At 38.2% G+C, this 25,743-nt stretch overlaps 10 protein-coding genes across 23 annotated transcripts; 6 read left to right on the top strand and 4 right to left on the bottom strand.

Annotated features, from left to right (window-relative positions):
• The first annotated feature begins 549 nt into the window (after positions 1-549).
• Positions 550-2,415, top strand: LOC6496957 (LIM domain transcription factor LMO4.2). Of its 3 annotated transcripts, none has more exons than XM_032455538.2 (5): positions 550-616; positions 1,341-1,648; positions 1,709-1,862; positions 1,926-2,117; positions 2,184-2,415. In XM_032455538.2, the coding sequence occupies exons 2-5, from the start codon at positions 1,402-1,404 to the stop codon at positions 2,314-2,316; spliced, it is 726 nt and encodes a 241-aa protein (XP_032311429.1). In that variant the 5' UTR covers positions 550-616; positions 1,341-1,401; the 3' UTR covers positions 2,317-2,415. The 3 variants fall into 3 exon arrangements, with proteins under 3 accessions (XP_032311429.1, XP_032311430.1, XP_001963058.1); XM_032455539.2 differs by having other exon boundaries at positions 567-802; XM_001963022.4 differs by having other exon boundaries at positions 568-725.
• A 163-nt stretch (positions 2,416-2,578) lies between these two features.
• LOC6498557 (mitochondrial chaperone BCS1) lies at positions 2,579-4,375 on the bottom strand. 3 transcript variants are annotated; one of them, XM_001963021.3, is made up of 2 exons: positions 4,291-4,375; positions 2,579-3,881 (listed from the first exon to the last, which is right to left on the bottom strand). In XM_001963021.3, exon 2 carries the CDS (start codon positions 3,874-3,876, stop codon positions 2,581-2,583), a length of 1,296 nt encoding a protein of 431 aa, XP_001963057.2. In that variant the 5' UTR covers positions 3,877-3,881; positions 4,291-4,375; the 3' UTR covers positions 2,579-2,580. The 3 variants fall into 3 exon arrangements, with proteins under 3 accessions (XP_001963057.2, XP_014762184.1, XP_014762183.1); XM_014906698.3 differs by having other exon boundaries at positions 4,178-4,292; XM_014906697.3 differs by lacking the exon at positions 4,291-4,375 and adding an exon at positions 3,958-4,137.
• Positions 4,376-4,508: 133 nt separating this feature from the next.
• On the bottom strand, positions 4,509-5,720 carry LOC6498556 (proteasome subunit alpha type-1). Its single transcript, XM_001963020.4, has 3 exons — positions 5,575-5,720; positions 4,881-5,516; positions 4,509-4,828 (listed from the first exon to the last, which is right to left on the bottom strand). Exons 1-3 carry the CDS (start codon positions 5,575-5,577, stop codon positions 4,613-4,615), a joined length of 855 nt encoding a protein of 284 aa, XP_001963056.2. The 5' UTR covers positions 5,578-5,720; the 3' UTR covers positions 4,509-4,612.
• A 285-nt stretch (positions 5,721-6,005) lies between these two features.
• Positions 6,006-13,953, top strand: LOC6496958 (NPC intracellular cholesterol transporter 1). 6 transcript variants are annotated; one of them, XM_014905970.3, is made up of 12 exons: positions 6,006-6,130; positions 8,681-8,791; positions 9,231-9,401; positions 9,461-9,617; positions 9,740-9,816; positions 9,880-10,098; positions 10,166-10,358; positions 10,673-10,989; positions 11,060-11,350; positions 11,410-12,799; positions 12,857-13,723; positions 13,782-13,953. In XM_014905970.3, the coding sequence occupies exons 2-12, from the start codon at positions 8,699-8,701 to the stop codon at positions 13,865-13,867; spliced, it is 3,861 nt and encodes a 1,286-aa protein (XP_014761456.1). In that variant the 5' UTR covers positions 6,006-6,130; positions 8,681-8,698; the 3' UTR covers positions 13,868-13,953. The 6 variants fall into 6 exon arrangements, with proteins under 6 accessions (XP_014761456.1, XP_014761455.1, XP_014761454.1 ...); XM_014905969.3 differs by having other exon boundaries at positions 6,011-6,661; XM_014905968.3 differs by having other exon boundaries at positions 6,011-6,305.
• An 89-nt stretch (positions 13,954-14,042) lies between these two features.
• On the bottom strand, positions 14,043-16,718 carry LOC6498555 (ATP-dependent RNA helicase DHX33). 2 transcript variants are annotated; one of them, XM_001963018.4, is made up of 5 exons: positions 16,605-16,717; positions 15,623-16,488; positions 15,422-15,497; positions 14,582-15,364; positions 14,043-14,515 (listed from the first exon to the last, which is right to left on the bottom strand). In XM_001963018.4, the coding sequence occupies exons 2-5, from the start codon at positions 16,468-16,470 to the stop codon at positions 14,132-14,134; spliced, it is 2,091 nt and encodes a 696-aa protein (XP_001963054.2). In that variant the 5' UTR covers positions 16,471-16,488; positions 16,605-16,717; the 3' UTR covers positions 14,043-14,131. The 2 variants fall into 2 exon arrangements, with proteins under 2 accessions (XP_001963054.2, XP_014762182.1); XM_014906696.3 differs by lacking the exons at positions 14,043-14,515; positions 14,582-15,364 and having other exon boundaries at positions 15,422-15,531; positions 16,605-16,718.
• Positions 16,719-17,105: 387 nt separating this feature from the next.
• On the top strand, positions 17,106-17,787 carry LOC6502407. Of its 3 annotated transcripts, none has more exons than XM_001963017.4 (2): positions 17,106-17,517; positions 17,568-17,787. In XM_001963017.4, the coding sequence occupies exons 1-2, from the start codon at positions 17,106-17,108 to the stop codon at positions 17,750-17,752; spliced, it is 597 nt and encodes a 198-aa protein (XP_001963053.3). In that variant the 3' UTR covers positions 17,753-17,787. The 3 variants fall into 3 exon arrangements, with proteins under 3 accessions (XP_001963053.3, XP_032311308.1, XP_032311309.1); XM_032455417.2 differs by having other exon boundaries at positions 17,574-17,787; XM_032455418.2 differs by having other exon boundaries at positions 17,583-17,787.
• A 108-nt stretch (positions 17,788-17,895) lies between these two features.
• Positions 17,896-20,732, top strand: LOC6496959 (alpha-N-acetylgalactosaminidase). 2 transcript variants are annotated; one of them, XM_032455459.2, is made up of 6 exons: positions 17,896-18,423; positions 19,142-19,299; positions 19,360-19,534; positions 19,592-20,023; positions 20,083-20,445; positions 20,503-20,732. In XM_032455459.2, the coding sequence occupies exons 2-6, from the start codon at positions 19,148-19,150 to the stop codon at positions 20,620-20,622; spliced, it is 1,242 nt and encodes a 413-aa protein (XP_032311350.1). In that variant the 5' UTR covers positions 17,896-18,423; positions 19,142-19,147; the 3' UTR covers positions 20,623-20,732. The 2 variants fall into 2 exon arrangements, with proteins under 2 accessions (XP_032311350.1, XP_044571893.1); XM_044715958.1 differs by having other exon boundaries at positions 17,896-18,328; positions 20,503-20,719.
• A 93-nt stretch (positions 20,733-20,825) lies between these two features.
• Positions 20,826-22,901, top strand: LOC6496960 (sorting nexin-17). The gene has a single exon (XM_001963015.4). The coding sequence runs from the start codon at positions 20,996-20,998 to the stop codon at positions 22,433-22,435; it is 1,440 nt and encodes a 479-aa protein (XP_001963051.1). The 5' UTR covers positions 20,826-20,995; the 3' UTR covers positions 22,436-22,901.
• A 152-nt stretch (positions 22,902-23,053) lies between these two features.
• LOC6496961 (MAPK regulated corepressor interacting protein 2) lies at positions 23,054-24,344 on the top strand. Its single transcript, XM_001963014.4, has 3 exons — positions 23,054-23,216; positions 23,374-23,632; positions 23,822-24,344. The coding sequence occupies exons 1-3, from the start codon at positions 23,200-23,202 to the stop codon at positions 23,969-23,971; spliced, it is 426 nt and encodes a 141-aa protein (XP_001963050.1). The 5' UTR covers positions 23,054-23,199; the 3' UTR covers positions 23,972-24,344.
• Positions 24,345-24,602: 258 nt separating this feature from the next.
• LOC6498554 (60S ribosomal protein L7) lies at positions 24,603-25,723 on the bottom strand. The gene is made up of 3 exons (XM_001963013.4): positions 25,601-25,723; positions 25,222-25,520; positions 24,603-25,156 (listed from the first exon to the last, which is right to left on the bottom strand). The coding sequence occupies exons 2-3, from the start codon at positions 25,518-25,520 to the stop codon at positions 24,697-24,699; spliced, it is 759 nt and encodes a 252-aa protein (XP_001963049.1). The 5' UTR covers positions 25,601-25,723; the 3' UTR covers positions 24,603-24,696.
• Between the last annotated feature and the right edge of the window lie 20 nt (positions 25,724-25,743).

A 25,743-nucleotide genomic window follows, 5' to 3' on the forward strand; every position in this document is an offset into this window, starting at 1 on the left:
CAGCTCCTAGTAATCCTAGAAGTGAAGAATAAATATTTATGAGATTTATGATTATATTATATAAGTTTTATGTCATTAACAAGGAAGATATTTCTTTATTAATAAGAACAAAATCAAAAAAGTTTGCAAAATTCGTTTCTTGACGCATTTTGTTCCATTCCGCTGTTCCATATAATTCACAGCATACCATTAAATTCTCATTGTGTTAATAGAAAATACTGAAAATGGTATTATTGTACGGTTTTTCAAAGTTTATTCGTATTTAATAAAATAATTTTTGAAAAAATGAATAACTAAATTGCCTTTATATATATATTTACTAATATTTTGAAAAATTCATAAAAAACGAATGACTTGTGATCAGCTGTTTAAGTTGAAAACGGGAAAGTTGGACAAAATTATATATCTTAAATACTAACTGATATATTGTAATTATATTTCTTACAAAATTAATTAAATTAACAAAAAAATACGAAAATGTTACTATTGAATGAGAGATAATTAATTACACGTCAAATTACCGAAAAACTGCATCTAACGATTACTATTTTATGTTTTGCACGACGCACCCTGTACAATTGCAAATCGCTTGCTTTCATATCTATGAATAAGTTTGGTATGTAAAGTCGTATACAAGAAATGGTGTTTGAAACCGAAACGATTTTACTGTTCCTCATGTTGTCGTCTGAAGAGATTTCGCTATTTGATAATTAATTGATGAGTGTGTAAGTTCTAGCAATAGTCAATATTAAAAACCGCGAGTTTTTCATGTGTGCTCCAGAGAAGTAAATGAATGTATATTGTACGTACATATGTACACGGAATTTGCTCAAACATAGGACCAGTGGCAAATAAGTATTTATAATTGTCAACACGATGCTAAACGGCGGTGTTAAAATGCCCAGTGAACAGTGAAACAATTAAATGAAATTAAATATTGATTAATTTATCGGCATAAGACCGCAGTTTCACGCGCTACATATGTATGTATGTACATACGTACTCAAGCGTTCTGCAGGAATGTACATATATACATACATATGTATGGTTTTCTTAATTACATATCTACTTATATATGTAGATGTATGTATGTGTGGACAGCTGGGTGGCCAATGTAATTGTCCAAAATTAATTTAAAATGGAATGTTAAGTTTTCGACTTAATTAAGGATGAGTTTACATTTTGTTCCAGTAGATTCGCATTGAACGAAACAGAGGAGTCTATAGACGAAGAAACAATATAAATAATTAAATTGCAAGTTATTTTATAAAAAAAATATATATTTTTAAATTATAGTTTAATACATTAATTCAAATGTATTTTTTTTGTCGCACTTACAGGTTTAAACTATAAACAGGACCCATATGCCTTGTACGACTTAAGTCATCAACATTTTTTGCAATGAATGCAACGTTCCATTCATATAGAGATATACTTGCGGCACATCACCAAGACTCATCTAGTCCCGAAAATTTCGCCCCCATAGTAATTGATTATAGAAACTCTAACCACACAAAGGACGCTGTCGAGACCAATTCGAATATTTCTTCGTCTCAGCTATCGTTCATGGACGAATCTTCAAACGATTTCAATAATCAACAGTTAATTCATTCTAACTCTCTTATTAAAGTGTGTGGCGGTTGTGGAGGTAAGATATTGTTATTTAACTAAAATAATTCAAATTATACAAGTTCTCATTTCATTTCAGATAAAATAAGTGATAGATATCTTTTATACGCTTTAGACAGATATTGGCACAATGGATGCCTTAAATGTCACTGTTGTGGAGCAATGCTAGCGGAGGTTGGTTCCAGCTGTTTTACGAGGCGGGGTCTGATTCTTTGCAAAAAGGACTATTCTAGGTATGATAACCTTCTCATAACCGTCGCATAAACTAATAATTGATTTCTTAATTTTATTTTTAGTATGTTCGGCTGCTCAGGCGTCTGTTCAGGATGTGGAGAAACGATTCCTCCAAGCGAACTAGTTGCTAAAGCACTTACTGGGATAAATAATATTGATTTACAAAATCAACAAAAACAAATAATCAATTGCGTATTTCATCTAAGGTGCTTTAGTTGTGCTAAGTGTGGATCAAGCCTGCGCCCTGGAGATAGGTACGTCTTAAGCCTACACCCGAATGCCTTCCCAGTTCTAATTATTAATTTTCCATTCACTTTTAGGTATACTATGTTAGGAGCCAGCTTAGTATGTGAGCAAGATTGGCACAAATTACTTAAGGGGCCCGCAAATTCGAATGGAACACTCGGTCAGAGGAAAGGAAAAGTGGGAAGACCCAGAAGATCAAAGGACTAATCAAATTTAATGTCATATAAAATATACATATATTTTAGAACATAGTTCATATTTTTAAATTACCTATAAAAATGTAATTAAATCATAATGTAAAACATATCAGTTATTTGGTCGATACAAATTTAAAGTTTCCTCCACAAATCTCTTCCGAGGACAAAAGAGCATTATGGTAATATTTAGTTATGTTTAAAAAGTGGAACGCAAATAATTATTTGCGAATCTAGAGCTTATCTCAATATCACCCCAAAAAAACTAAGAATGCTTTCAATTGTTTTTTTTATTAGAACTTGCGACATTTTCCCAAATGTCTTCACAAGAATCAATAACCGTCTGCGGGGAAGATAGTTTGTGCTTCATGAAGAAACCTTGAATTTGTGCGGGGCTAGCAGGGCGATTGAACGAATTAACCCGTTTGGCAAACTCCGCCGCTTTGGGTGTGTCACTATTGCCGAAGAAGTTTTTGAACATTCCTTCCAATTGATACTCCGTACAATACCCTATGTACTCTTTTAAATCAATTCTGCCCGGTCGAATCAGAGCGGGATCTAACCGATCTATGTAGTTTGTGGTCATAAAGACAATTCGCGCCTCTGTCGAACCCACACCATCCAAACAATTTAACAAGCCGCTAAAAGTGATCCTGTTTAAGCCATCAAAAGCGGACTTTTGTTGCGCAGTTGCCTCCCGAGAAACGAAAGCAGCATCAATATCCTCCAGTAGGATGATACTTTGCTCTGGAGCGACATTTAGAAGATGATTCAGTCGGTCATCAGTCAGACCCCGTTCTGACAAATTCAGCAGACATACGCTGTATTCCAACTCGCCGGCCAAGGCGGTAATAAAGCTAGACTTTCCACAACCGGGTGGACCATAAAGCAGGTATCCTCGACGGTATGGAATACCTCTCTGCGTGTACCAGAGAGAACTCTTGATAAAATCCTGGCAGTCGGCGACGATTTTTTCGGAAGTTCCCCGATCCAAGACAACCGATCCTGTGGGACGTCTTCGCCGAGGGTGTCCAAAAGGCCTCCATTCTGCACCCATTGCTGTGTAGAGGACCGTCTTTCCTTCAGTTGCCTGCAAGGCCAGTAGTCGTGCCTCCTCCAGGATGTCAAAGTAGATTCCCTTGTTGCTGCCAAATGCCGTGAGTGTCACAGTTTCCCATGGCACGCCCATGTGCAGGTCCAGTGTCTGCTGCTCTCTGGTTCGCTCCACTTGGATCCAATTGCCTTTGTACTGAAACAAGTGCTTTCCGATGCTGGGAATGAATTCATAGCTGGTCTTGATTTGGCCATTGTCGTGTTGCAGAAAGTTGGTTTCCACGCTCAAGTGCTGGGTCTTTCGCGCTCCCTTGATGGTGATCCACTTTAAAAGCCACTGGTAGGATTTATCCCGGCAAGGCACCTCCAACGTAATCATGCAGTGTCGTCGGAAAAGAATCAATCCGCCCTGAAGCCCCTTTCGCAATATCGCCGCTGCAGCACCAACTCCGAACAATCCAAACCCAGCACCAAAGTATGGATTCGTTGACAGACTAGCCACTAGATCGGGCAGCGTCATTTTGTCTGAAAAATAATCAATATTAGAACAATAACAAACAATTTTAAACGAGTATCTTAAATTTACGATAAGCAAATTAACCTGTTGATCAAATCTTAGATATGTTGTTGAATAAAACAAATAAGTTAAGCTCATTAACAAGAATTGACGCATAGGTAACGCAGTAGGTTGTTTACTCCTTTATAGTTTATCAAAACAAGTTATTATTTAAAAAACAATCCAATGGACAGCAAGTTAGTCCAAGAGAACTTTTGTTATGTAATTTTTTTTGTGTTTCAGTAATGAATAAACAATCGTATACCAGAATATAGAAACAAAAACTTTTTATAAATTTGATAGGCATCTAAAAAAGCAACTAGTCATTCACAAATTAAAAATATTGTGTTTATTTTATATAAGAAACAAAAATAATACCGGCATTGAAAAATAAACTCTGTCAATAGTGTGACCGGGTGTCATTCTGAATAGTATACCTTGCGGTACTAAAAAATGTGATGATATTTTTTATAATTTCCAATATACCGTTAAGCTTTTGCGGTAATTTTTAATTTAAAAAAAAAAAGTACAACTTATAATTTATAAGGATTTTACCCAGACCCAGTTAATGATTAAGATTAAGAAACCAATAATGATTTTTGTTTCCAGTTTATATCTATGCAAATGCATGAACAATTTTATTGTATCCACCCATCTTACATTTTTAATGGTTAAGGTGATTTTGTAATCGTAGAGTAAATTAGCGGCGTTCCTCTGTAGCAACGGCGACTTGGGGATCTCGTGGTCCTTCGTCTGGCTGCTCGCCGGATCCTGAAGGACGCGGCTGGTCATCGTCATCGGCTGGTGAAGGAGCAGGTAAAATCTTCTTGCTAGCCAATTCTTCGTACTTTTTCATCTCCTCTTTAGACAGGATCTTGAATGGTTGACCCTTGCCAACGATGGCCACGGTAATGTCCTACAATAGATATAAATTAGTAGGGAACTTGATAAAACTCAAATAAACATACATATTGAGCGGCATTCTCTTTGCCCTGGTTCTCATCCGTAGGCAGCGAGCGTTTAATAGCGACAATGCCATGGGCTATGATTTCATCGTTGGAGCTGTCTGCGAACGAGGCAAGATTGGATTCCAAGTATGTGCGTGCACTTTGGGAGCGTGATCCAATCGAATAGGCTTTGCAATCGTAAAAGTTGGCCGATGGCATCACCTGATAGATGTGCGGCCCCTTTTCATCGTAGCCAGCCACTAGTAATCCAACTCCATACGGACGACGATCGTAGCGCTGGGTGGTTGTCTGCATTTTGTTTCCCAAATTTGTGATCAATCGGGATACCGGGTAAGTGGACTCGTAGGTGTGCTTGTAGTTGAGGCACTCCGAACGCAAGTACCGGCTGAGAACTCTGGCGTCGGCTGTGATTCCAGCAATAGAGATTCCCAAGTGATCGTCAATGGGTATCACCTTGCGTTGGGAAACTGAAACCTCCGAAGTCGGCTTGCTAAGGGCAACCAAAACGGCGATGCTCCTATTTTTCAGACCCACCGTTGTGGTTCCCAACTTCACGGCTTCCATAGCGTACTCCACCTGGTGCAGACGTCCCTGGGGACTCCATACTGTAACGTCGCTATCGTATTGGTTGCGAAACTGAAATTATAGTGGTAAGTTTTATAAAACTATATATTTTTAGAAATAAACACTTTACCATGACTCTTAAAATGCTAGCCGCTGATGATGACAAGTAAAAATGTTCGATATATAGTTTTGGCCGGGCATGGCATCGAAACAATAAGGCTTATCGATAATTTGCGTTAAAATTGAAACAGTGGAGTTACGGACCACCTTCATGGTGCTAAAAAATATTCGGAATTTACATTACGGATTGTATTTTTTTTATAAAATTTATCATAAAACATAAGTTTTTAAAAACATACTTTTTTTTAAGGGATAGATTAAAATTTTGTTTGATTTTGTAGAAATAATTGACAGGAACAACAAAAAGTGAGGGGTATATAATATAGCTCAACAGATAATAATCGTTATCTCCGTAATTTTTACTAAATAAGATAAATCCTTTTAATAGTTAGCTTTAAAGGATACCGATAAATTTCAATGTTCCTTCTCATGTTCCGAACGCTGTCCGCGATATCGATTATATTCGATTGTACAACAGTTACTCTTTCATCGTATTGGGAGTGTTTACATTTTAATTGTTATATTTCTGTTAATAATCATTTAACAATAATATTTTGGGAACGAGGGTTAGTGCAGCTCCAGTCTAGCCTAATGGCAAGATTATCAACGTGATTCAGACAACGCATTTGTTTGATTTCCAAATATATAATATAGTGCCTGTGCGTAAACACCAGCATAAGAAAGCAAAAAAAAAAAAAAAAGAGAAAACTTGATTGCGGCTCGCTGCATAAAATCTTTGATGTAATTAAATTAATTGTTTCGTGACCATAGGTGACTTCATTTGTATGCACCTTGACTTGTGATAGAGGGCACTGGCTACAGTTGCAAAGAGAACAAAGAAAACATATTTCTTGGCTGATTACTAAATGACTGATGTTTACAATTAACGATTTATACAGAAGCTGAAAGTGATAGCGTGCCTTTGTACATTCAAGCTTTTTATCAAACTATTTTTTTTCAATGAAACGTAACGGTCGTACTGTAGTAGTAAATACAAACAACAAATTTCCGACGAATTTTTGGAAGGCAGATTATTAATTCTTTATTCGTTGATACTTGTGGCTGGTCGGTCGGTCGGTCGGTAGAGAAAGAGCAAGGTGGGCAATTTTTCGTTTAAAACGGGCGGTGGTAATTGGCATTGTCAGCTGTTTCTCTAAAATATATACTTGTATATCACATATCAAAATATTCATATGCCCAGTGGATACCATAAAGGAAGTACCCCCATCCCTTACCAGGCAACTAGTTGCATCATCACTTTCACAGTTGCTTGCCAAGTTACTGAATGTAGTGCGAATGTTAGCATAGCTTTGTCAAAGGCCATCGCTTTTTTATAGTTTCGTATAATTATTTAAACATTTACTTAAAAGCATTACAGACATTGAATCGGCAAAACATTTGCTATACAAATAGTTTCCTTGTCCGGCTCGTTTATGTTGTTGAATATAATGTAGTTTTTCGTAAACAAGTTCGTAAATCTTTTAAAAGTAAATCATTTTTATATAATTTTAATATCATTTATAAATTTTCATAATTATTTGATTCATTCTAAAGTATTTAGAACGGACTTTGAAACTATCCAGAACCAGAACTCAAGTGATAGTGATTTTATCATAAAGCAATTGTTTTTTTAATAACTCATCGTCTTGACTCATCATCTTGGGTTCATTTTATTTTATGAAAAAAAATTGTCATTTTTTATATGTTTATGTTAAAAAGGTTTTTTTGGGTTTTCATCAACATTTTAGTTTAATTTCATTATTTCTAACACAAGTCATAATTTGTTGATTTTCAATACAAAATTTACTAAAATTATTCTCTGTATATAAAAAAAAACCTTGTTTGGCAATAAAAAAAAATACACTTTTACACAAAACAAAATCTTTTATTTTTTAAGTTATAAGTTCTCTAGATAAACAAAATTTTATTTTTGGGAAATAGCATTGCCTTAATTTTGATACTGTTAAAGCGTCGAAAACTATATTTATAGAAATCTAACAAAAGAAAAAATAAATAATGTATGTTATGAACGATCCTTTGAAGATAAAAGAAGTACGGGCGGAAATAGCACTTATCGTACACTTTCAGTTTCCCATGGGTCTTGCTGATCGGATCCCAGAGCTCTTTCTAATAAGTATCCCAGAAAGCAAAGTTAGGAATGCTTTTCTTTGATAGGAATGGAATGGAAAGTTAGGAATAATTTTTATTTTGATAGAAAATAAACTATTAGGAGGAGATTAAAGTGCCAAAAGTATACACTTAAAAGGCGATTCTCTAAGATTTTTAATGACTTATTCGGAGAGGGAAGGAACTTATTTCTGGCCAGAAAAAGAGTCCGCTTAGACTCATAAATCTTTCCCATAAACTGCGGTTGTTTTAATAAGAACAAATTTTTCTGGTATGAAAATAGATTAATTCTTATCGCCAGCACTGGTTAACTGGGTTTTTCGTTTGAAATATATAAATCTTACTGAGTTAAAACAGTTTTAAATATGAACTCATGGAAGTAACATTTAGTAGATATAGAAATTCGATGTTTTGGAATTTTTCGAGTGTTTTTTTTTGGTTTTAGAACACTAGAGTTTAAAGTAGAGTTTGTTGCTGACCGGTGTTATCACTAAAAAAATTAAAAAGTAATTAAATAACCATCCATACGTATAAAATATATATAACATTTGGTGCGTCAAGAAATTTAACGATCGGCTGCTATGTTAAAATTTTAAATTCAGTCATTGCGGGGCATCCGGCAAGTCCACACGAAAAAAGATACATAACTTCAGTTTGGAGTTTCAAGATCCCAAGAGTGTTCAATCCGATGGATACCTACACGGGTTATATCAATTACTAGAATAAATGTTTATTTAATGTTAGGTTGGTACATTTGCATGAAGCCGACGTATCTGTTCAGTTTAAAGACTGGCGAATTCGATTACATTTCTGTTCAGCATCCAGAGGAGTGCAATCGTATTGAAATAACGGCTTTCGGATGTAAGGATATAATATAGGAATCGAAATTTTACACACTATAATAAAATAATATATTATTTTGTAGTTTTGATAGACCTTTGAACTTTGCCCGTTTATCATAAACCTATTTTGTCATCATTACATTGCAGATATGCGATTGTGATAGGATGATTTCACCAGCCCCACTCCGGAGTACTAGTTTTAGAGTACAATTACTCTTTAGCGCAGTGCTCTTCACATTAATTCAATTATCAAAGCAGGTAAGTAATATTTATAATATATATTTTTTAATAATTAAACCATAAAGTGGAAAACAGCTGAAAAATATAATTAGAGTATTGCATTGCACTTGTAAATGGGTTTGACTGTCGACCGAATCGAACAATTTGAGATCAGTTCCCAAATTGGATTTGTTTGGCTGCTGCACGTTTACGTCATCCGAAAACATTCAAAATTTGTGGAAAACATCGAACGAGCTAAAACAGATGCAATCTAAATTTGGTTTTTCACAAAACACCTTAAAATTAGAGGCCAAGACTGAACGGGCTAAGAAACACAAAGTCAAACTGGGTTAAAAAGTAATTTGAATAATATGACTTTGTGGGGTGAGAGTTCACGTTCATCTCCATTTAATCATAAAGATAAAAGTACTCCTATTAGAGTAAACAATTTTGATTATTCTGTATATTATTTTTCAAGGATTGTGTGTGGTATGGAGTTTGCAACACCAATGCCTTTCAACACAGCCAGAACTGTCCCTACAATGGCACGGCAATTGAAATGCCTCAGGCTGGATTGGATCTGCTAAAGGAGCGATGTGGATTTCTACTTCAGAATAATGAAAATAAATATTGCTGCGACACAGAACAGGTAATGAAATCTACTCTTTTATAAACCTTATTTTTAACTTTAATATTTGGTATTTTCAGGTAAAAATTTTAAATAAAAATGTGAAGCTGGCGGGCAACTTCCTGGATCGATGTCCGTCGTGCATGGAGAATTTAGTTAGACATATTTGCGAGTTTACTTGTTCTCCGAAACAATCGGAATTTATGCATGTGGCGGCCACAGAAAAAAATAAAACAGGTGATTATTATAAATATTTATTCTTTGTTTACCAAAACTGTTTGTCGAGAGATCATTAAGACATTAGGTTTATGTATTTAATATTTTGTCTACTTAATTGTGCTTTTTGTCTTTTCTTTCAGGTGGTTCTTACATCAGTGCCGTAGACCTTCATGTATCGACGGATTACATTAACAAAACCTATAAATCATGCTCTCAGGTAAGTTCAAACGCATTAAAAAGAAGATTTCTGTGGTATTTAACCTATTTTTTACCTTTTCAGGTTTCTGTACCCCAAACCGGTCAATTAGCATTCGATTTAATGTGTGGATCTTATCCAGCATCGCGCTGCAATCCAACAAAATGGTTTAATTTTATGGGCGATGCTACTAGCCCCTATGTTCCCTTTCAAATAACATACATTCAGCATGAGCCAAAATCTAATAGCAAAGAATTTAAACCCCTGGGCCCACCAACCATTCCCTGCAACCAAGCCGTCAGCGTAAGTAATCTTAAGTTATTTTTGCCAATTGATTAACAACTGAAACATTTATATTTCCTTAATCTAGAGTGAACTTCCCGCTTGCTCGTGCTCGGATTGTGAGAAGTCCTGTCCTCAGGGACCCCCAGAACCTCCACCTCCTGAGCCATTCAAAATATTCGGACTCGATGCCTATCTGGTTATTATGGCAGCTGTATTCTTCGTTGGGGTGTTGGTGTTCCTGATGGGATCTTTTCTATTCACCCAAGGTTCGTCACTGGGTGAGTTTAAGCTTTAAGCAATGTTTTATCTTAAATCGGTATTTAATTCTTGTGTGTTTTATTAAATTCTAGTTATTTTTTCCTGCGTGAGTCCGATTTTTTATATTTTTTTATCAGAACTTTGCATTTTTTAATCAATTTTCGGAAACATTCTTGATACCCAAATTAACATTTTCTTCATATATTTATATATATAAAAAGTGGGACGAAACGTGTATACCCTTGAAGATTCTTTTATTATATGCTAAATTAAAAAGATATGAAGATTATAAATATTCTGTATAAAACATACTTAATAAAATTATAATTTTTAGACGAAAACTTCCAAATTGACGGTAATGATGTCACAGATGATATGGCCTACAGAGACGATTCCTACTTTGAAAAACTGGGTGCTCGAACTGAAACATTTTTGGAACAATTTTTCACGAAATGGGGAACCTTTTTTGCCAGCAATCCATGGATGACCCTAGTGGCCGGAGCTTGCTTGGTAGTAGTGCTGGGCTATGGAGTCTCTCATATAAACATAACCACTGATCCGGTCAAATTGTGGGCATCGCCAAACTCGAAATCACGACTTGAAAGGGAGTTCTTCGATACCAAGTTTGAACCATTTTACAGACTCGAGCAGGTTAGTATTTACATCGTACTTGGAGTTTTAAAAAATAAGTATTTTATAAAATATATAATTTTTATTATAGATAATTATCAAAGCCGTGGACTTACCTCAAATTGTACACAACACTTCGAACGGACCGATTACGTTTGGACCCGTTTTCGATAGAGAATTCCTGACGAATGTGCTGTATCTCCAAGAGGGAATCAAAAAACTCAACGCCAATGGCACTACGCTGAAGGATATCTGCTTTGCTCCACTATCAGAGGATGGAAACGCCTTAGAGGACTCCAACTGTGTAGTTCAATCTATTTGGGGCTACTTCCAAGACGATATTGAGCGCTTGGACGATGAGGAAGAAGATGGCGGATTCAATGTGAGTAGTTTTATCAAAATTGTGGCTTTAAACGATAACTAATGTTGTGAAATTTGCAGGTAACTTATTTGGATGCATTGTTCCAGTGTACAAGCAATCCATATCTATGCTTGGCTCCCTATGGTGGTCCCGTAGATCCTGCTATAGCGTTGGGGGGATTTTTGAGGGCTGGTGATCAGCTAACCGGAAACACAAAATACGAATTAGCCAACGCTCTAATCCTAACGTTTTTGGTGAAAAATCATCATAATAGAACAGATCTGCACAGAGCCCTAGAATGGGAGAAGATGTTTGTGGAATTTATGACCAACTATACTAGTCACAACAAATCGAAACACATGGACATAGCATTCACATCGGAGAGGTCGATAGAAGACGAGCTCAATAGGGAATCCCAATCAGATGTCCTAACGATTTTGGTCTCGTACTTGATAATGTTTATGTACATTGCGATATCACTGGGGCATGTTAAGGAATTCAAGAGAGTATTCATTGATAGTAAGATTACCCTTGGAATCGGTGGCGTCATTATTGTGTTAGCTTCGGTAGTTTCTTCAGTTGGTCTGTTTGGATACATTGGCGTTCCGGCCACCTTGATTATCGTAGAGGTGATTCCGTTCCTAGTATTAGCTGTCGGCGTGGACAACATTTTTATTTTGGTTCAAACTCACCAGCGCGACCAGCGCAAGCCCAACGAAACCCTTGAGCAGCAGATTGGTCGAATACTGGGACGTGTGGGGCCCAGTATGCTGCTCACTTCCCTTAGTGAGAGCTTCTGCTTTTTCCTTGGTGGCCTTTCGGACATGCCGGCTGTGAGGGCCTTTGCCTTATATGCGGGAGTCGCACTCATAATTGACTTTTTGTTGCAAATAACCTGTTTCGTTAGCTTGTTCACATTAGATACGAAGCGGAAGGAGGAGAATCGAATGGACATTTGTTGTTTTGTCAAGGGAAAGAAGTCTGATAGTATAGCTAATAGTGAGGGCCTTTTGTACAAGTTCTTTAAGAGTGTTTACGTTCCATTTTTGATGAAGAAAATAGTGAGGGTCGGTGTCATGGTTATCTTTTTCGCCTGGCTGTGTTTCAGTATCGCCATCGCACCGAAAATCGACATTGGTCTTGACCAGGAACTAGCTATGCCAGAAGATAGTTTCGTTTTGCATTACTTCCAATCTCTGAACGAAAATCTGAATATTGGTCCGCCGGTCTACTTTGTTCTCAAGGGTGATCTAAGCTACACGAACAGTTCAGTGCAGAATTTAGTATGTGCAGGTCGATATTGCAACGATGACAGTGTTCTGACGCAAATCTACTTGGCTAGTAGGCATTCAAATCAAACCTATATCGCCAGGCCAGCATCCAGTTGGTTGGACGACTATTTCGACTGGTCATCGACCCAATCCTGCTGCAAATTTAATCCTTCCAATGGTAGTTTTTGTCCCCACCAAGGTAAGTCTATAAAAAGTCATTTGAAACACTCTTGTTTTAACTTTTGTTATATTTCAGATACTTCCTGCACGAATTGTAATATCTCGAAAAATTCCATTCAACGGCCAGACGAAAAAAGCTTTGACAAGTATCTGCCCTTTTTCCTGAAAGACAATCCGGACGACTCATGCGCCAAGGCGGGTCATGCCGCTTATGGTTCGGCTGTTCGATACGCCAATGGCAAAAAAGGACTGAACGTTGAAGCCTCTTATTTTATGGGATATCACACCATATTGAAAACATCAGCGGACTATTTTTTGGCTCTAGAATCGGCTAGAAAGATATCCGCAAATATTACACAAATGTTGCAGGGCAGATTAATGTCCAACGGAGTTCCTATAGAATCGGCATTAACAGTCGAGGTTTTCCCCTATTCAGTATTTTACGTATTTTATGAACAATATTTAACCATGTGGTCAGATACGTTACAAAGCATGGGCATTTCTGTGCTTTCCATATTTGTAGTCACCTTTGTTTTGATGGGTTTCGATGTACATTCCGCTTTAGTTGTTGTAATTACTATAACCATGATTGTTGTTAATTTAGGAGGCCTTATGTATTACTGGAATATTTCCTTAAATGCCGTTTCGTTAGTTAATCTTGTTATGGCTGTCGGAATATCTGTAGAATTCTGTTCTCATCTAGTGCACAGTTTCTCGACATCAAAATCAGTTAGTCAAATCGATAGAGCTGCAGATAGTTTATCTAAAATGGGTAGTTCTATATTTTCCGGTATTACGTTGACAAAATTTGCAGGCATTTTAGTTTTAGCTTTTGCTAAGAGTCAAATTTTTCAAGTTTTTTATTTCCGCATGTATTTGGGAATTGTAGTTATTGGGGCAGCGCATGGCCTAATCTTTCTGCCGGTTTTGTTAAGTTATATAGGTAAGTAACTATCTACTTTATCAATAATTATAATTCATATTTTTCTTTATCTTTTTAGGGGCTCCTGTAAGTAATGCTAGGCTTAGATACCATAGTCAGGCTGCAGCTGCCGACCACGAAACGGCACTTGCGGGAATACTATAAACTACTCTAGTTGTATTAAAATAATCTCAAAAATATTTTAAATGTTAACTGGTTAAGGTACCTATAATAAATATTATCGAAATAACTGTGGATTTTGTAAATTTTTCTGTTAAATGTATTGTTATTTTTCGCATTTAAATTATAATACCAAAACAAGAAATAAAAGATTCTAAAATGTGTATAAAAATTAACATTTCTTTTAATAACATTTAAAAAATAGAACTTATTCTCTTATTTTTTTATTTAAAACATTTGCATTTTATTTTATCTGGTAGGTATATTTTTAACAAACGGCACAACTTCCTTAATCCATTCGATGGATATTTCTGAGACTTGGCGTAGAAATGTTTGTTCGGTTTGAACAATTTCAGTGAAAAGAATGTAACTAGGCTTGTATTTTCCATGCAGAACACTCGACGGATGAATCTTGGCTCTTATGTTGCCCGAAACTGTCACATAGAAGCCATCTCTTTGCAAAACGGCAATATTTTCGAAAAATCCGTTCAAGAGACATTTTTTCAACATTTCAATGTCGTCGGTACTGTTCAGGACCAAATCTAAGCGCTCGCTTATTTCTGTCAACTGACGTCGAACGTTCCGAGCATAAGTAAGACTACGTAGATTTAAATAATTATCATGGCACCAAACCTAAAAATAAATAAGGAAACTCATTATTATTTTCTTAACATATAAGCGTATAAGCCATTAGCGAACCTTTGGTTTTTCTGTTTTTACAAATGCATTAAATACATTGAGGAGCGTTAAGTGATCACCGTGCTTTGACTGAAACTTTGCGTGGGCCAAGGATGCCATTTCGTTTTTGTCGGTATTCGAAACAAAAACATGATCACTCGTAAGGACAGACACCAGGCTCAAGATCTCCTCCATGCATCCAAACGAGGATGCTGTTAATAAAAGTTTGGCATACTTTGGATCCAAGGGAAACATGACCATTTGTCTGCCCAAAGGAGTAATATGAGACACTGATCCGCTTTTGATAGCTCCAAGGGCATCCAAGCTTTTGTAAGCACTTCGCAATCCCTCTTCCGGTGGAGCATCCAGGAAGTCAAAGTTGTTGCAATCGATGTCGAGAGCAAGGAGTTGCAGGACCATGGCCGTTGGGTTCGTTCTGAGGACCTCCGGTTGAGTGGCATCCGCGAATGAGTCCATTTGCTTTTTCGTATAGGCGCGATAGCATGTGCCAGCTGCATCGCGACCAGCTCGGCCTGTTCTCTGCCAGGCTTGTGCTTTCGATATCCTGACTGACTTTAGGACATCTAAGCCGTCTGCGGAATTGAAGGACTTCTCTTTGACAAATCCACAATCAATAACGCACCTAATGCCAGGAATTGTAATTGAGGTTTCTGCTATGTTTGTGGCCAAGATGACTTTCCGGATATTGGCGGGAGTCGGCAAAAAGCATTCCAGCTGCTTATTTTGCGATAACTGCGCATACAACGAATATACTCGGAGATCTGATGTGCCACTGACGTCAACCTATTAAAAAAGTGGGATTTAAGCGTACGTTTCTTTATAAAATGGGTAGACTTTTACCTTAGCTAGTTGACGGATTTGATGGGCCAGTGATTCGATTTCCTCTTGCCCTGTCAGGAATATTAAAACGTCATGGCTGCAAGTTGAAAGGCTATCAGTTAATGCGGTCCCTTCATGAGGTGAACAAATATAAAATAATCAAGGGAACAAATAAAAGTTAATTCTTTCCCCTTATCCCCATAATAGCAGCTTCGAACGTACTTGGGTGGAGTGGTGCGGTGAATGTGGAAGAGGGTAACCAGTACTGCGTGAACATAGTCATCTTGCTCCTCCTTGGCATGCATCACCCGTACGGGATACGTTCTTCCCTCCAGATACATTCCTTTGCAATTGAAATATTTGCCAAAATGATCAATATCCATAGTGGCCGAGGTGACCACAACCTTCAGGCTTCCCAGTTTCTGTTTTCTTCGCTCTTTTTGGGCTTCTTTCACGATTCCGAATAATAAATCAGCGTTAACAGTGCGCTCGTGGGCTTCGTCCAGGATTATTGCAGAATATTTAAGTAAAAGGCGATCCTTAATGGACTCCCGCAGGAGCACGCCGTCGGTGAGGAATCGTATCTTCGTTCGTTTCGAGGTAACGTCTTCGAAACGAACTGTGTATCCCACTGTATCTCCCAAGCCTCCGGACATCTCCTGCGCTACTCGCTTTGCGACTGTGATGGCAGCAACCCTCCGTGGCTGGGTGATTCCAATCATGCCGTTCTTTGCATAGCCCGCATGCAACAGAAACTGGGGTATCTGTGTCGTCTTTCCAGATCCAGTTTCACTCATTATAAGCACTGTGTCGTTCAGTTCCAGCTCCCTGAGAATGCGCTGTCGACAATTATAGACTGGCAGGGATTTTTGGTGCTGCTCGATGGTGGTTCGTTTGCTTGTCAGCAGAACTGGCAATGGCACTGGTTGCTTTATCTGCGTCATGTGGAGTTTCTTCTCGGAGACAGGACTAATTCCAAGCATATCGTGTTTCCTCTTAATCGAGAAATTAACGGATCCAGGCCCTCCGGAATCATTCTTACTGGTGGCCAGGTATTTCGAGTCCATCATAAAAACGTGGGCACGTTTCTGCAATTGGAGAAACGTGAAATAAATTAAATCTTGTACATAAATAAACTCTTATTATTACTCTTATTAATCAGATAGAATTAAAAGGCCCTACTTCATTGATTGCTTTTATTTACCTTATGCTAACGGTTTATTATTAATTTCTGAAAATTATTTACAAAAATAAGCAATCTGAGCAACAGGCGAGTCAATGGGAACTATCGATATCAGAGTGACCGCAAAATAAACGATATATTTAAAAACTTTTATAATATAAATACAATTTAATTTAAAATATATTCATGAAATATTTCTGAAATACATACGTAAGTTATAAAACTAAATATTTAAAGCTAAATATATAATCAAATGGTTTTCTGTTACCTCTGAGAAGATATTGAAAAATAGCTCTTCTAATATTTTTAAAATTTTTTAAGTAGTACTTAAAAAGTGTTATTGTTTTTATTTCTTATGCTTCTTAAGTACTAAAAAATATTAAGACAAATCTCAAAAAACATTTTAGAACACCCTCTTTTGAACGAAAATCATTTTCTAATTCTCTTTGTTCGGTCACACTATTCCTGGAGTCCAAAATATAAACAAAGTTCTAATTAATTTTCATAATTTTCAATGTCAAAATGAAGTCGGAAAAGCTGAAAAGAAACTTTTGGATATCGGCGGAAATAGAATGTATGCTGAATTTGATAAAGGAAGTGAACAACTCACAAGGCGCTCTGTCCACAAGCACCACCCAATATACATTTATTCAAATAGCAAGCCAAATGAAAAAGCGTGGATTCCCAAATAAATCTCCCACTCAAATCCGAAGAAAGTGGTTTCAAATGAAATCTGCTTATCTCTGCTATAAGAAAGGAAACCTTGACCGATTGTTTCTAATACCCGAGAAATTCCGAAACGTTATAGCACAATTTGTGGAGAGTGGGGAAAAAATCGGACGGTCCAATTTGTCGACGATTTCCACGGGAACACTTCCCCCAGCCCAACAACAACAGCAACAAAAACAACATCAAAACCATTCCAAGCAAGAAGGTAGTCAAATAATAATGTTATTCTATGATTTTTTAATATATTTTTTATAGTTAAAGCTTTTCCAGATGTTCCTAAAGAAGAGGCCTCCCCCATGGAAAAGTTTCTCAACCAAATCAGGAAAAATAATAAATTGGTCAATGCGGAGTTTACCAAATTGGAGGAATCTCTGATTATATATGAACAAAAATGTCAATTTATTAGAGATCAAAATATTATAAAGTTTATTAATGATTAAAAGAAAAATAAATAAATTAGTAATATACATGAGTACTTTAATACTTTTTTAAACTTCAAAAAATACGTTACAAACTCTTCCTGGAGAAAAGTATTTTAAAATTTGAAATATGAAAAAAACTATAATTATAAAAATAAAAAAAAATAAAGAAATTTTGGAATTTGTTTGGAAAATCAAATGTTGCGATAGGGGCCAATGAAAACTTAGCAACATTCATATTATGTATGTACATCGGAGCGACTATTAATCTTGTCTTATAATGTTAAGAAACCTGTTTTTTTTATTTATTAATTTCCATTATGTATTTATGTATGTATGTACTGACGAGTTAGTTCTTAATGTTGCACATAGTAGTTGATACTTTTCTAAGCAAACTATTGCAACGAAATCACTTGAGGGTCATTTTAGTGTGTCATAAAATATTTTATGCTTATTAAAAAACATAAAACCATAAAGTTTTATCAAATCTAATATAAAACTAATGCTGCTCAACATATTTGGGCCTGGATAAACCGGCTCAAATGCGGAAAACTCAATTACTTAATTGCGCTGCAAATATACAAATAGAAATCATTGGTATGTACTATACATTTCTGTTCACAAACTAGTTTATTTTTTTCTTTTAAGTGTATGAACGGCTTAAATTGACAAAACCTTTTAAATTGCGAAAAGTGCGTAAATAATATTATTTAATTGTACATCAATTATATTATTAAACTTGGCTTTTATTTGTTCAGCAAATAAAGTTAGTTGTATTGGATTTTAAAGAGCATAATTGGTTATATCCATATACATGTGATTATTGTGACATCGAGTTTATTGTAATTGTTTAGCATTTTGTTGTTTTTATTTCAAGTAAAAAAGTGATAGAACCATTTTGGCAGTTACTTAGAGTTTCAGCTCAACTCTTCTACTGACCTAGACCTTTTTTTCTCTTTTATCTCTCTTCCCTTTTGGCCATTGTTTCAAGCCAGTTGTATTTAAGCCTGGCTTAAACGGCGTTGCCAGATATTTTTCTCTTTTTATGCTGAGCCTTATGGAATTCCATCGTTCCAGAATAACAATTCTTTAATTTTTAAATAAAAAATAATAGATTTTAATAGATTTTTATAAATAATATTAATAATTAATAATGATATTAAGTCACAAATTTAAGATCTTTCTGAATATTCACTGTAAGGTTTTTTTTTAAGTTCTTTCTTTCTTTTTCCTTATTTTTCATTATTTAATTTATAGAAATTATAAAATTAAACTTTCCGGTTTGTATTGCACTCTGCAGATTAAAATAATACTATTAGTTATGGCAGTATAAGTTAAATGTTAAATTACCATAAAGAAAGATTTTCCTTATGTATTTTGCACACTTTTACCTTGCTTGAATATTTTTAGATAGCTATGTTTTCAGTTATCTGGATTATTTTACTAAGTTTTAAATTGAGTAACGCCCTAGACAATGGTCTGGCCAAGACTCCACCGATGGGATGGCTCTCATGGGAGAGATTTCGCTGCAATACTGATTGTGTAAACGATCCCGATAATTGTATAAGGTATAAATATTAAAAACTTTAAAAATATACTTAATACCTTTTCCCAACAAAATACTTTAGCGAACAGCTTTTTCAAACTATGACTGATATAGTCGTGGCTGATGGCTATGCATCTGTTGGATACGAATACATTAATATTGACGACTGTTGGCTAGAAAAACATCGAAGCCATGATGGCAAATTAGTGGCTGATCGGAAAAGGTTTCCTAGTGGAATGAAAGCCCTATCAGATTATGTGAGTATAAATCATAATACTTCTTAAATTGTTAAAACTTTAAATTTTTCCTAAAAGGTCCATTCGAGAGGCTTGAAATTTGGAATTTATGAAGACTATGGAAACTATACATGTGCGGGCTATCCTGGTATTATTGGTTATGAAGAGAAGGATGCCCTTCTATTTGCCGAATGGAACGTGGACTACGTCAAACTAGATGGATGCTATGCTCTGCCCTATGACATGGATCAGGGCTATTCGAATTTCGGAAGGCTTTTGAATAGTACTGGAAAGTCAATGGTGTACTCATGCAGCTGGCCAGTTTATCAAATATACGCCGGAATTCAGCCAAACTATTCCGCCATCCAATCTCATTGCAACTTGTGGAGAAATTACGATGATATTCAGGACTCTTGGGCATCTGTAGAAAATATAATCGATTATTATGGAAACAATCAAGATCTGATAGCGCCCAATGCGGGACCTGGACATTGGAATGATCCCGACATGGTAATATAAGAAGTTTTATATTCATACATGTGTTAGTTTTCTATTTACTTCAATTTCAGTTGATTATTGGTAACTTTGGTTTAAGTTACGAGCAAGCAAAGACTCAATTCGCAATTTGGTCAATACTGGCGGCTCCACTCCTAATGTCTGTGGACCTGAGAACGATAAGGCCACAATTTAAGCATATTTTGCAAAATCGTAAAATAATTGCGGTGGACCAGGATCCACTTGGAATACAGGGAAGGCGAATTTACAAGCACAAGGGGATTGAGATCTGGTCCAGGCCTATTAGTCCCCTCTATCAAAACTTTTATTCCTATGCTATAGCTTTTGTAAACAGAAGAACTGACGGCACTCCGTCTGATATTTCAGTTACTTTAAAGGAACTAGGCCTAATAAACTTCACTGGATATAGAGTAGAGGTAAGTTTTGAGTGTTATTCTGTAATGTGACTTTCTCTTGATATCTTGATTTTTCAGGACCTTTACGAGAATGTTGATTATGGCGTTTTATATCCCAACACTAAAATTAAAGTTAAAGTTAATCCCTCCGGAGTAGTTATGCTGAAGGGGGAAGTCCAATTCCCCGCCGACTTGTAATTTACTTGGTTAAATGAACTTGCCCAAACTTTATTATTAACAGTACTTGGACTTATTTTAATAATAAATTTTTAACTAAGCCCATTGGGGATAATCATTAAAATACTTTATAAAATGTTCAATTACGTTTTGAAATTGCAGTTTAGTAACGGTTAGTAATGTAAAACGTAAAAATCTATTAACAGGGTTGGAAAACACACGATAGACGAACTGTAATCGACTGGAATTGTGGCTACAACCCTGGCGGCTATTGGCAAAAATCTGGCCACTTTTAATTGAATTGACACCAATTTTCGCAGAAAGAAGTGCCGCAGGAGAGTCGGAAAAAATGCAGGTGTGAGCCGCTGGCCCGGCGCCAAAGCACAGCAGCAGGATGCACTTCTCGATCCCCGACACCCAGGAGCTGGGCTCAGCACCCTCCTACACAGGTTACAACATACACATCAACGGCGCCTACCACTGCTGCCTGCGCTACAAACAGTTACACTCCCTGAACGAGCAGTTGCGCAGGCACTGCGTGGGCGTGAGCCTTCCCCCCTTTCCGCCGAAACGTCTTCTTCCATTGACCAGCAACCAGCTGGAGACGCGACGCTGCTCTTTGGAGCACTACTTACAGGCGGTGGGGCAGGATGGACGCCTCACCCGATCCGCCCACTTGCACCAGTTCCTGCAGCGCGCCCAGCTGGACACAGCCCTGGCCGAGAAAATGGTTACCAGCGATTGTGAGGAGAAGCAGCTGGAGGTGCAAGTCCTGACAAGGCCGTCGGGGCATAGGGTGCCTGTTAGCTGCAACGTACAACAGAATTCCAACGCCCTGCTTAAGCTAGTTTGCCGGGAACTGCAACTGCCCGAGGATTTGACGCGCTACTTTTGCCTGTTTCTCGTCCGTCGCCAGCGTACGGGGGATGAGGTCTACCTGGAGCGACGCCTCATGGACTTTGAGGCGCCCTTTATAACGCGGCTACACGTGCCACAGCCGTGTGATCTGCTACTGCGCACAAGCTACTGGAACCCCAAGTGTGACACCAAGCTGTATGGAAATCAGGTGGCCCTCAACCTCATCTACAACCAAGCCGTGGGCGATGTGACCCGTGAGTGGGTAGTAATCTGCTCCTCGAGCGTGGGACATAAGCTGAGCAGCCTGCAAGGAAATGGAAGGCAGCGGGAATATATGGATCTGGTGCGAACGCTGCCCTCATATGGATGTCTGCAATTCAACGCCTCAGAGGTCGACTATCCGGACTCTCAGACAATGGCATTCATCAGCATCGGAAATAAGGAACTCGCTCTCCGCACTGCTCGCGGATCCAAGATATACGAGACTAAGTTCCGGGTTACCCGAATGCGATCTTGGCGCGTCAGTGTCACTCATAATGCGCTAGAGTCACGCCTTGAACCATCTAATCTTCAGCTCGCCTTTGAGTATCTTATTGCCAAGCAGACTCTGCGCTGGATCACCATCACCAGCGATCAAGCTATGTTGATGTCGGTGTGCCTGCAGGCTATGGTCGACGAGCTGCTCCAACGGGATCCCGATAGTGATGATGAGCAGGAGCCTGTAGCGGGCCCCTCATGTTCAACCACACCCAGCTCAACCTGCTCGATGTCAACGTGGGTTACCACACCGTGTTCGGAGCCCACTACACCGCCGGTTAAATTTCTGCCCGAAGATGCTGCTCCTAGGTCAAGGCAGCAACCCAAGATGACCACATCCCGCACCTTTGGGGCCGTGTTCTTCCGCAATGATGGCGCAAACGATGGAGCCCAAGTACCCAACGAAGCGTTCGAGGGCATCGGAGATGATGATCTGTGAACGTGCTAAACAAGTTGCCAATATATGGAAACGCTTTTTTCCGCGAACAAAAAGTCGCCAAACTAGAGTAATTTTAAGCGCAAGGTGTGGGTGCAGAAAACCATATTAATTCATTTAACTCGACTATGGTTATAGATTTTATATGTGTGTAAAAAAAAAAGACTATTCTCGCTGCTACTTGCATACGAAATCTAGATGATAAATTCATCTATCACTCAATGAAAGTACAGGTGAGAGCCGTAACGTTATGAATGCTCAACTGGATAAGCTCCCTAAACCAGCATTATTTATGTCTACGTGTTGAATTATTGTACATGCTCTGTAAATGGAAATTTGATGACATCTTTTATCTTTTTTATTATTTCTTGTATTGTAATATATGTATGTATGTACGTAAATTTACCTTATTTTAGAAATAGACGAAATATGTTATGCATTTTAAAAGAATAAATGTACTGATATGGGAGATTTTGAAGTTTTAAATACAAAATCATGCAGGCTGGACTCTTTCAGATATTAGATGGAATATGAAATAATTATATATATAATTTTAAAATCTTGTTGCATTCCCGCCAAAGATCTAAAAATTAGACTCAAAATGGCCTGCGGGGGTGTCGATAATTTGCCGTTATACCGAAAGCTTGGTGTTACTGTTATCACAACACCTGGCCACATTGCGGAGAAAAGATTTTGACGAAATAAATAACTTTTCAGCGATAAACAAGACGATTTTAGAGCAATATATTACAGACACTCACTAGACCATGGAACGCAATAACGGGTAAATTAACGGAGTTTGTGGCACGGGCACCTACCTGGCCGTTTTTCGACAACGGGGCCATTTGGAACAATAGCCTGTGTTTACATACATACGCACATATATATGCACATGCACGTATGTACATATGTTTGTCTGTTTTCTTTTATTTTCCCTGCAGACGCTACCCCTACATTCGCCGCCAGGGCAGCAGCGGTGGCCACAATGCGATGCACAACTACCACCACCATCACAACAATAATGCGAGCGGCTCCTCATCATCCGGAACGGGGGCGTCAAATGCACCCGGTAGCTATAACAATCACAGTGCCGGCAACAACAGCAACGCAAATACTCTCTACGCAGCATCCCCACCACAGAATGTACCCCTCTCACAGCACGACGAGCTCATCCGGTATATCCGGGAGGCATGGAACAAAGTAAGTTGATGCAGAAATTGGGAATCCAGGAACCAGTCCACACACTTGTTCATCCTATTTTGCTTCTGCCCGCCGCAGACATCAGGGACCGCAATTCCGATAGATATTCATTGTATTTAATTAAAGATTACGGTCCCTGTTTAAAAATATCAGTCGCTCTTCATGCTTTGCCGATCATTTTCTCTGCAGGTCTATGAACAGGGAACGCCTGTGATCTACTGCAATGAATCTGACAACCAATTGAAAAACTTCAAGCCGTTCAACCTGGAGGAGTACTGGGGTCAGCGTCTGGTCCAGAACATTCATGTATCCACCACACAGGCCGGTGGACATCAGTAGAGATCGGAATTTATACAGCGGACAACGGCATGTGCTGCATGTGGTAACCATTAATTAATTATATATATTTAAAAAAAAAAAGGGTGCCAGATCCTCGATTATTGACTTAGTATCCATGTTATTGGAAATTACATTTCTATTTGATTGCGCCATGCTTTGGACCATTACCGTGTGTAACATTTTATTAAAAAAAAATCCACTGCCAGCTGAAAGGCAACTGATTGTATTCAATAAAGCGATAATTGGCTAAAGATTATATTCCCATGGCACCCAGAATCTAGCATGCTATCTGCATTTAAGTGTTGTGCATTAAGCCCGCTTATATTTTGACCAGAACAACAGAAATAAACGATATAGAGCGTAGAAAAATTAACAAATTGTTTGTTTTTATGAAGACTAGTGGGGGAGAAGAAATAGTTGTGGATTTTGAAAAAGAAAGCAAAGAGATTGTCTAAAAAGAAAGACTATTTGGAGCATCGGACACTTGATTAATACAATTTCATGTGCCAAGCTTTGCCTGCCACAAAGAAACAAAACTATTCACATAATCTACTTTACATTTCTGTTTATTGCCAATGAGCGCAATCCTAGAAGCGAAAACACTGCTTTTTGCATTGAACGGCATTCGTCGTAGTTTGTAAAAGTAACTTTTATTTTCTCTCACTGTTTACATCATACCGTTGTTTTGTTGTAATTGCTGTCCAACACAATGCTTAAACTGTTGCTTAGACCATCTTGCGCAGCAGACGGTTAATCTTGTCCTCGCGGTTACCGAAATCACCACCGTTGACGTAGTGGTTAGCCTTCTTGCGCCAGCCGCCGGTGGGGGTGTTGAGCTTGAAGGGCCACAGGAAGTTGGAGGCGTACTTGAAGTTGGGTCCGACAGTGAAGATCTCGTGGACGAGGTCCTCAACGCACTGAATGTTGTGCGCCTTGCGGAGCTTGCGCTCAATAACAAAGTTGTCGGTGATTGGCACACGCTGGCGGTTGTGCTTAACATAGCCGCGCTTGTAGATCAGCTCGCGCACTGACTTCAGGTTGGGGTAGCCCCAAGTGATGTAGGGCTCGGCGATGCGCAGCATGTTGATGGTGGCCTTGTTCAGCTTGATGAACACACCGTTGTTGATCTGGCGGAGACGGAACAGCTGGAGCACCTTGCGGACCTTGGGAGCCACCTTGTTGATACTATAAGGGAGCGGGAAAAAGCAATTTTAATAGACTCGCACGCAGGGAAACACAAATCAACTTACCCGCGGATACGGACAACGAAGGCCAGCTTGGCCTCAGCGGGCACGTAGAACTGGTTGCGCTTCTTGGCCAGACGGCGCAGCTTGATCTCGCGCTGATCAGCCTTGATGTACTCATTCTGGTACTTCTCGGCACGCACCAGGTTCTCCTTCTTGCGCAGGGCAATGACGGCAGCACGCTTCAGGCGACGTTTCGACTCGGCGACCCGCTTGCTGATTTGTTTCTTGCTGAACTTCAGCTTGGATTCCGGCACAGCGGGCAGCTTTTTCGCTGCTGGTTTCTTAACGGCCGTAGCTGGCATCTGTGGGCGACAGAAAGCAGTGTCATTTGAAGGCGCTCGTTTCAAGTTTGTTTTTATTTTAAGGAAAATATCGCACTAACCTCTTACTGTTCACTACACACGCTGGTAAAAGAAAGGGAAAGAAAGACCGGAAACGTGTAGTAGGCCGTATTAGAGCTGTCAAAATCCCCAATGCACCCCTGCGATCCAGTGTTGCGCAATGCCAAACTATCGGCAAACTGCC

This window comes from Drosophila ananassae, chromosome 3R (genome assembly GCF_017639315.1).
Source record: "Drosophila ananassae strain 14024-0371.13 chromosome 3R, ASM1763931v2, whole genome shotgun sequence".
Taxonomy (NCBI): Eukaryota; Metazoa; Arthropoda; class Insecta; order Diptera; family Drosophilidae; genus Drosophila; species Drosophila ananassae.

Bases quoted from the DNA above. Each gene is read 5' to 3' on its own strand.
- LOC6496959 (XM_032455459.2), top strand. From the start codon at position 19,148: ATGTTTTCAGTTATCTGGATTATTTTACTAAGTTTTAAATTGAGTAAC. The intron at 20,024-20,082 runs GTAATATAAGAA...CTTCAATTTCAG, and splicing joins ATTGGAATGATCCCGACATG to TTGATTATTGGTAACTTTGG. The intron at 20,446-20,502 runs GTAAGTTTTGAG...TTGATTTTTCAG, and splicing joins TCACTGGATATAGAGTAGAG to GACCTTTACGAGAATGTTGA.
- LOC6498557 (XM_001963021.3), bottom strand. From the start codon at position 3,876: ATGACGCTGCCCGATCTAGTGGCTAGTCTGTCAACGAATCCATACTTT.
- LOC6498555 (XM_001963018.4), bottom strand. From the start codon at position 16,470: ATGATGGACTCGAAATACCTGGCCACCAGTAAGAATGATTCCGGAGGG. The intron at 15,498-15,622 runs GTACGTTCGAAG...TTCAACTTGCAG, and splicing joins CACCGCACCACTCCACCCAA to CCATGACGTTTTAATATTCC. The intron at 15,365-15,421 runs GTAAAAGTCTAC...CTTTTTTAATAG, and splicing joins AAATCCGTCAACTAGCTAAG to GTTGACGTCAGTGGCACATC.
- LOC6496960 (XM_001963015.4), top strand. From the start codon at position 20,996: ATGCACTTCTCGATCCCCGACACCCAGGAGCTGGGCTCAGCACCCTCC.
- LOC6496961 (XM_001963014.4), top strand. The intron at 23,633-23,821 runs GTAAGTTGATGC...TTTTCTCTGCAG, and splicing joins TCCGGGAGGCATGGAACAAA to GTCTATGAACAGGGAACGCC.
- LOC6498554 (XM_001963013.4), bottom strand. From the start codon at position 25,520: ATGCCAGCTACGGCCGTTAAGAAACCAGCAGCGAAAAAGCTGCCCGCT. The intron at 25,157-25,221 runs GTAAGTTGATTT...GCTCCCTTATAG, and splicing joins TTCGTTGTCCGTATCCGCGG to TATCAACAAGGTGGCTCCCA.
- LOC6498556 (XM_001963020.4), bottom strand. The intron at 4,829-4,880 runs GTATGTTTATTT...TATCTATTGTAG, and splicing joins AAGAGAATGCCGCTCAATAT to GACATTACCGTGGCCATCGT.
- LOC6496958 (XM_014905970.3), top strand. From the start codon at position 8,699: ATGATTTCACCAGCCCCACTCCGGAGTACTAGTTTTAGAGTACAATTA. The intron at 10,359-10,672 runs GTGAGTTTAAGC...TATAATTTTTAG, and splicing joins CACCCAAGGTTCGTCACTGG to ACGAAAACTTCCAAATTGAC. The intron at 10,990-11,059 runs GTTAGTATTTAC...TTTTTATTATAG, and splicing joins CATTTTACAGACTCGAGCAG to ATAATTATCAAAGCCGTGGA.
- LOC6502407 (XM_001963017.4), top strand. From the start codon at position 17,106: ATGAAGTCGGAAAAGCTGAAAAGAAACTTTTGGATATCGGCGGAAATA. The intron at 17,518-17,567 runs GTAGTCAAATAA...TATTTTTTATAG, and splicing joins AAACCATTCCAAGCAAGAAG to TTAAAGCTTTTCCAGATGTT.
- LOC6496957 (XM_032455538.2), top strand. From the start codon at position 1,402: ATGAATGCAACGTTCCATTCATATAGAGATATACTTGCGGCACATCAC. The intron at 1,649-1,708 runs GTAAGATATTGT...ATTTCATTTCAG, and splicing joins AGTGTGTGGCGGTTGTGGAG to ATAAAATAAGTGATAGATAT. The intron at 2,118-2,183 runs GTACGTCTTAAG...ATTCACTTTTAG, and splicing joins AGCCTGCGCCCTGGAGATAG to GTATACTATGTTAGGAGCCA.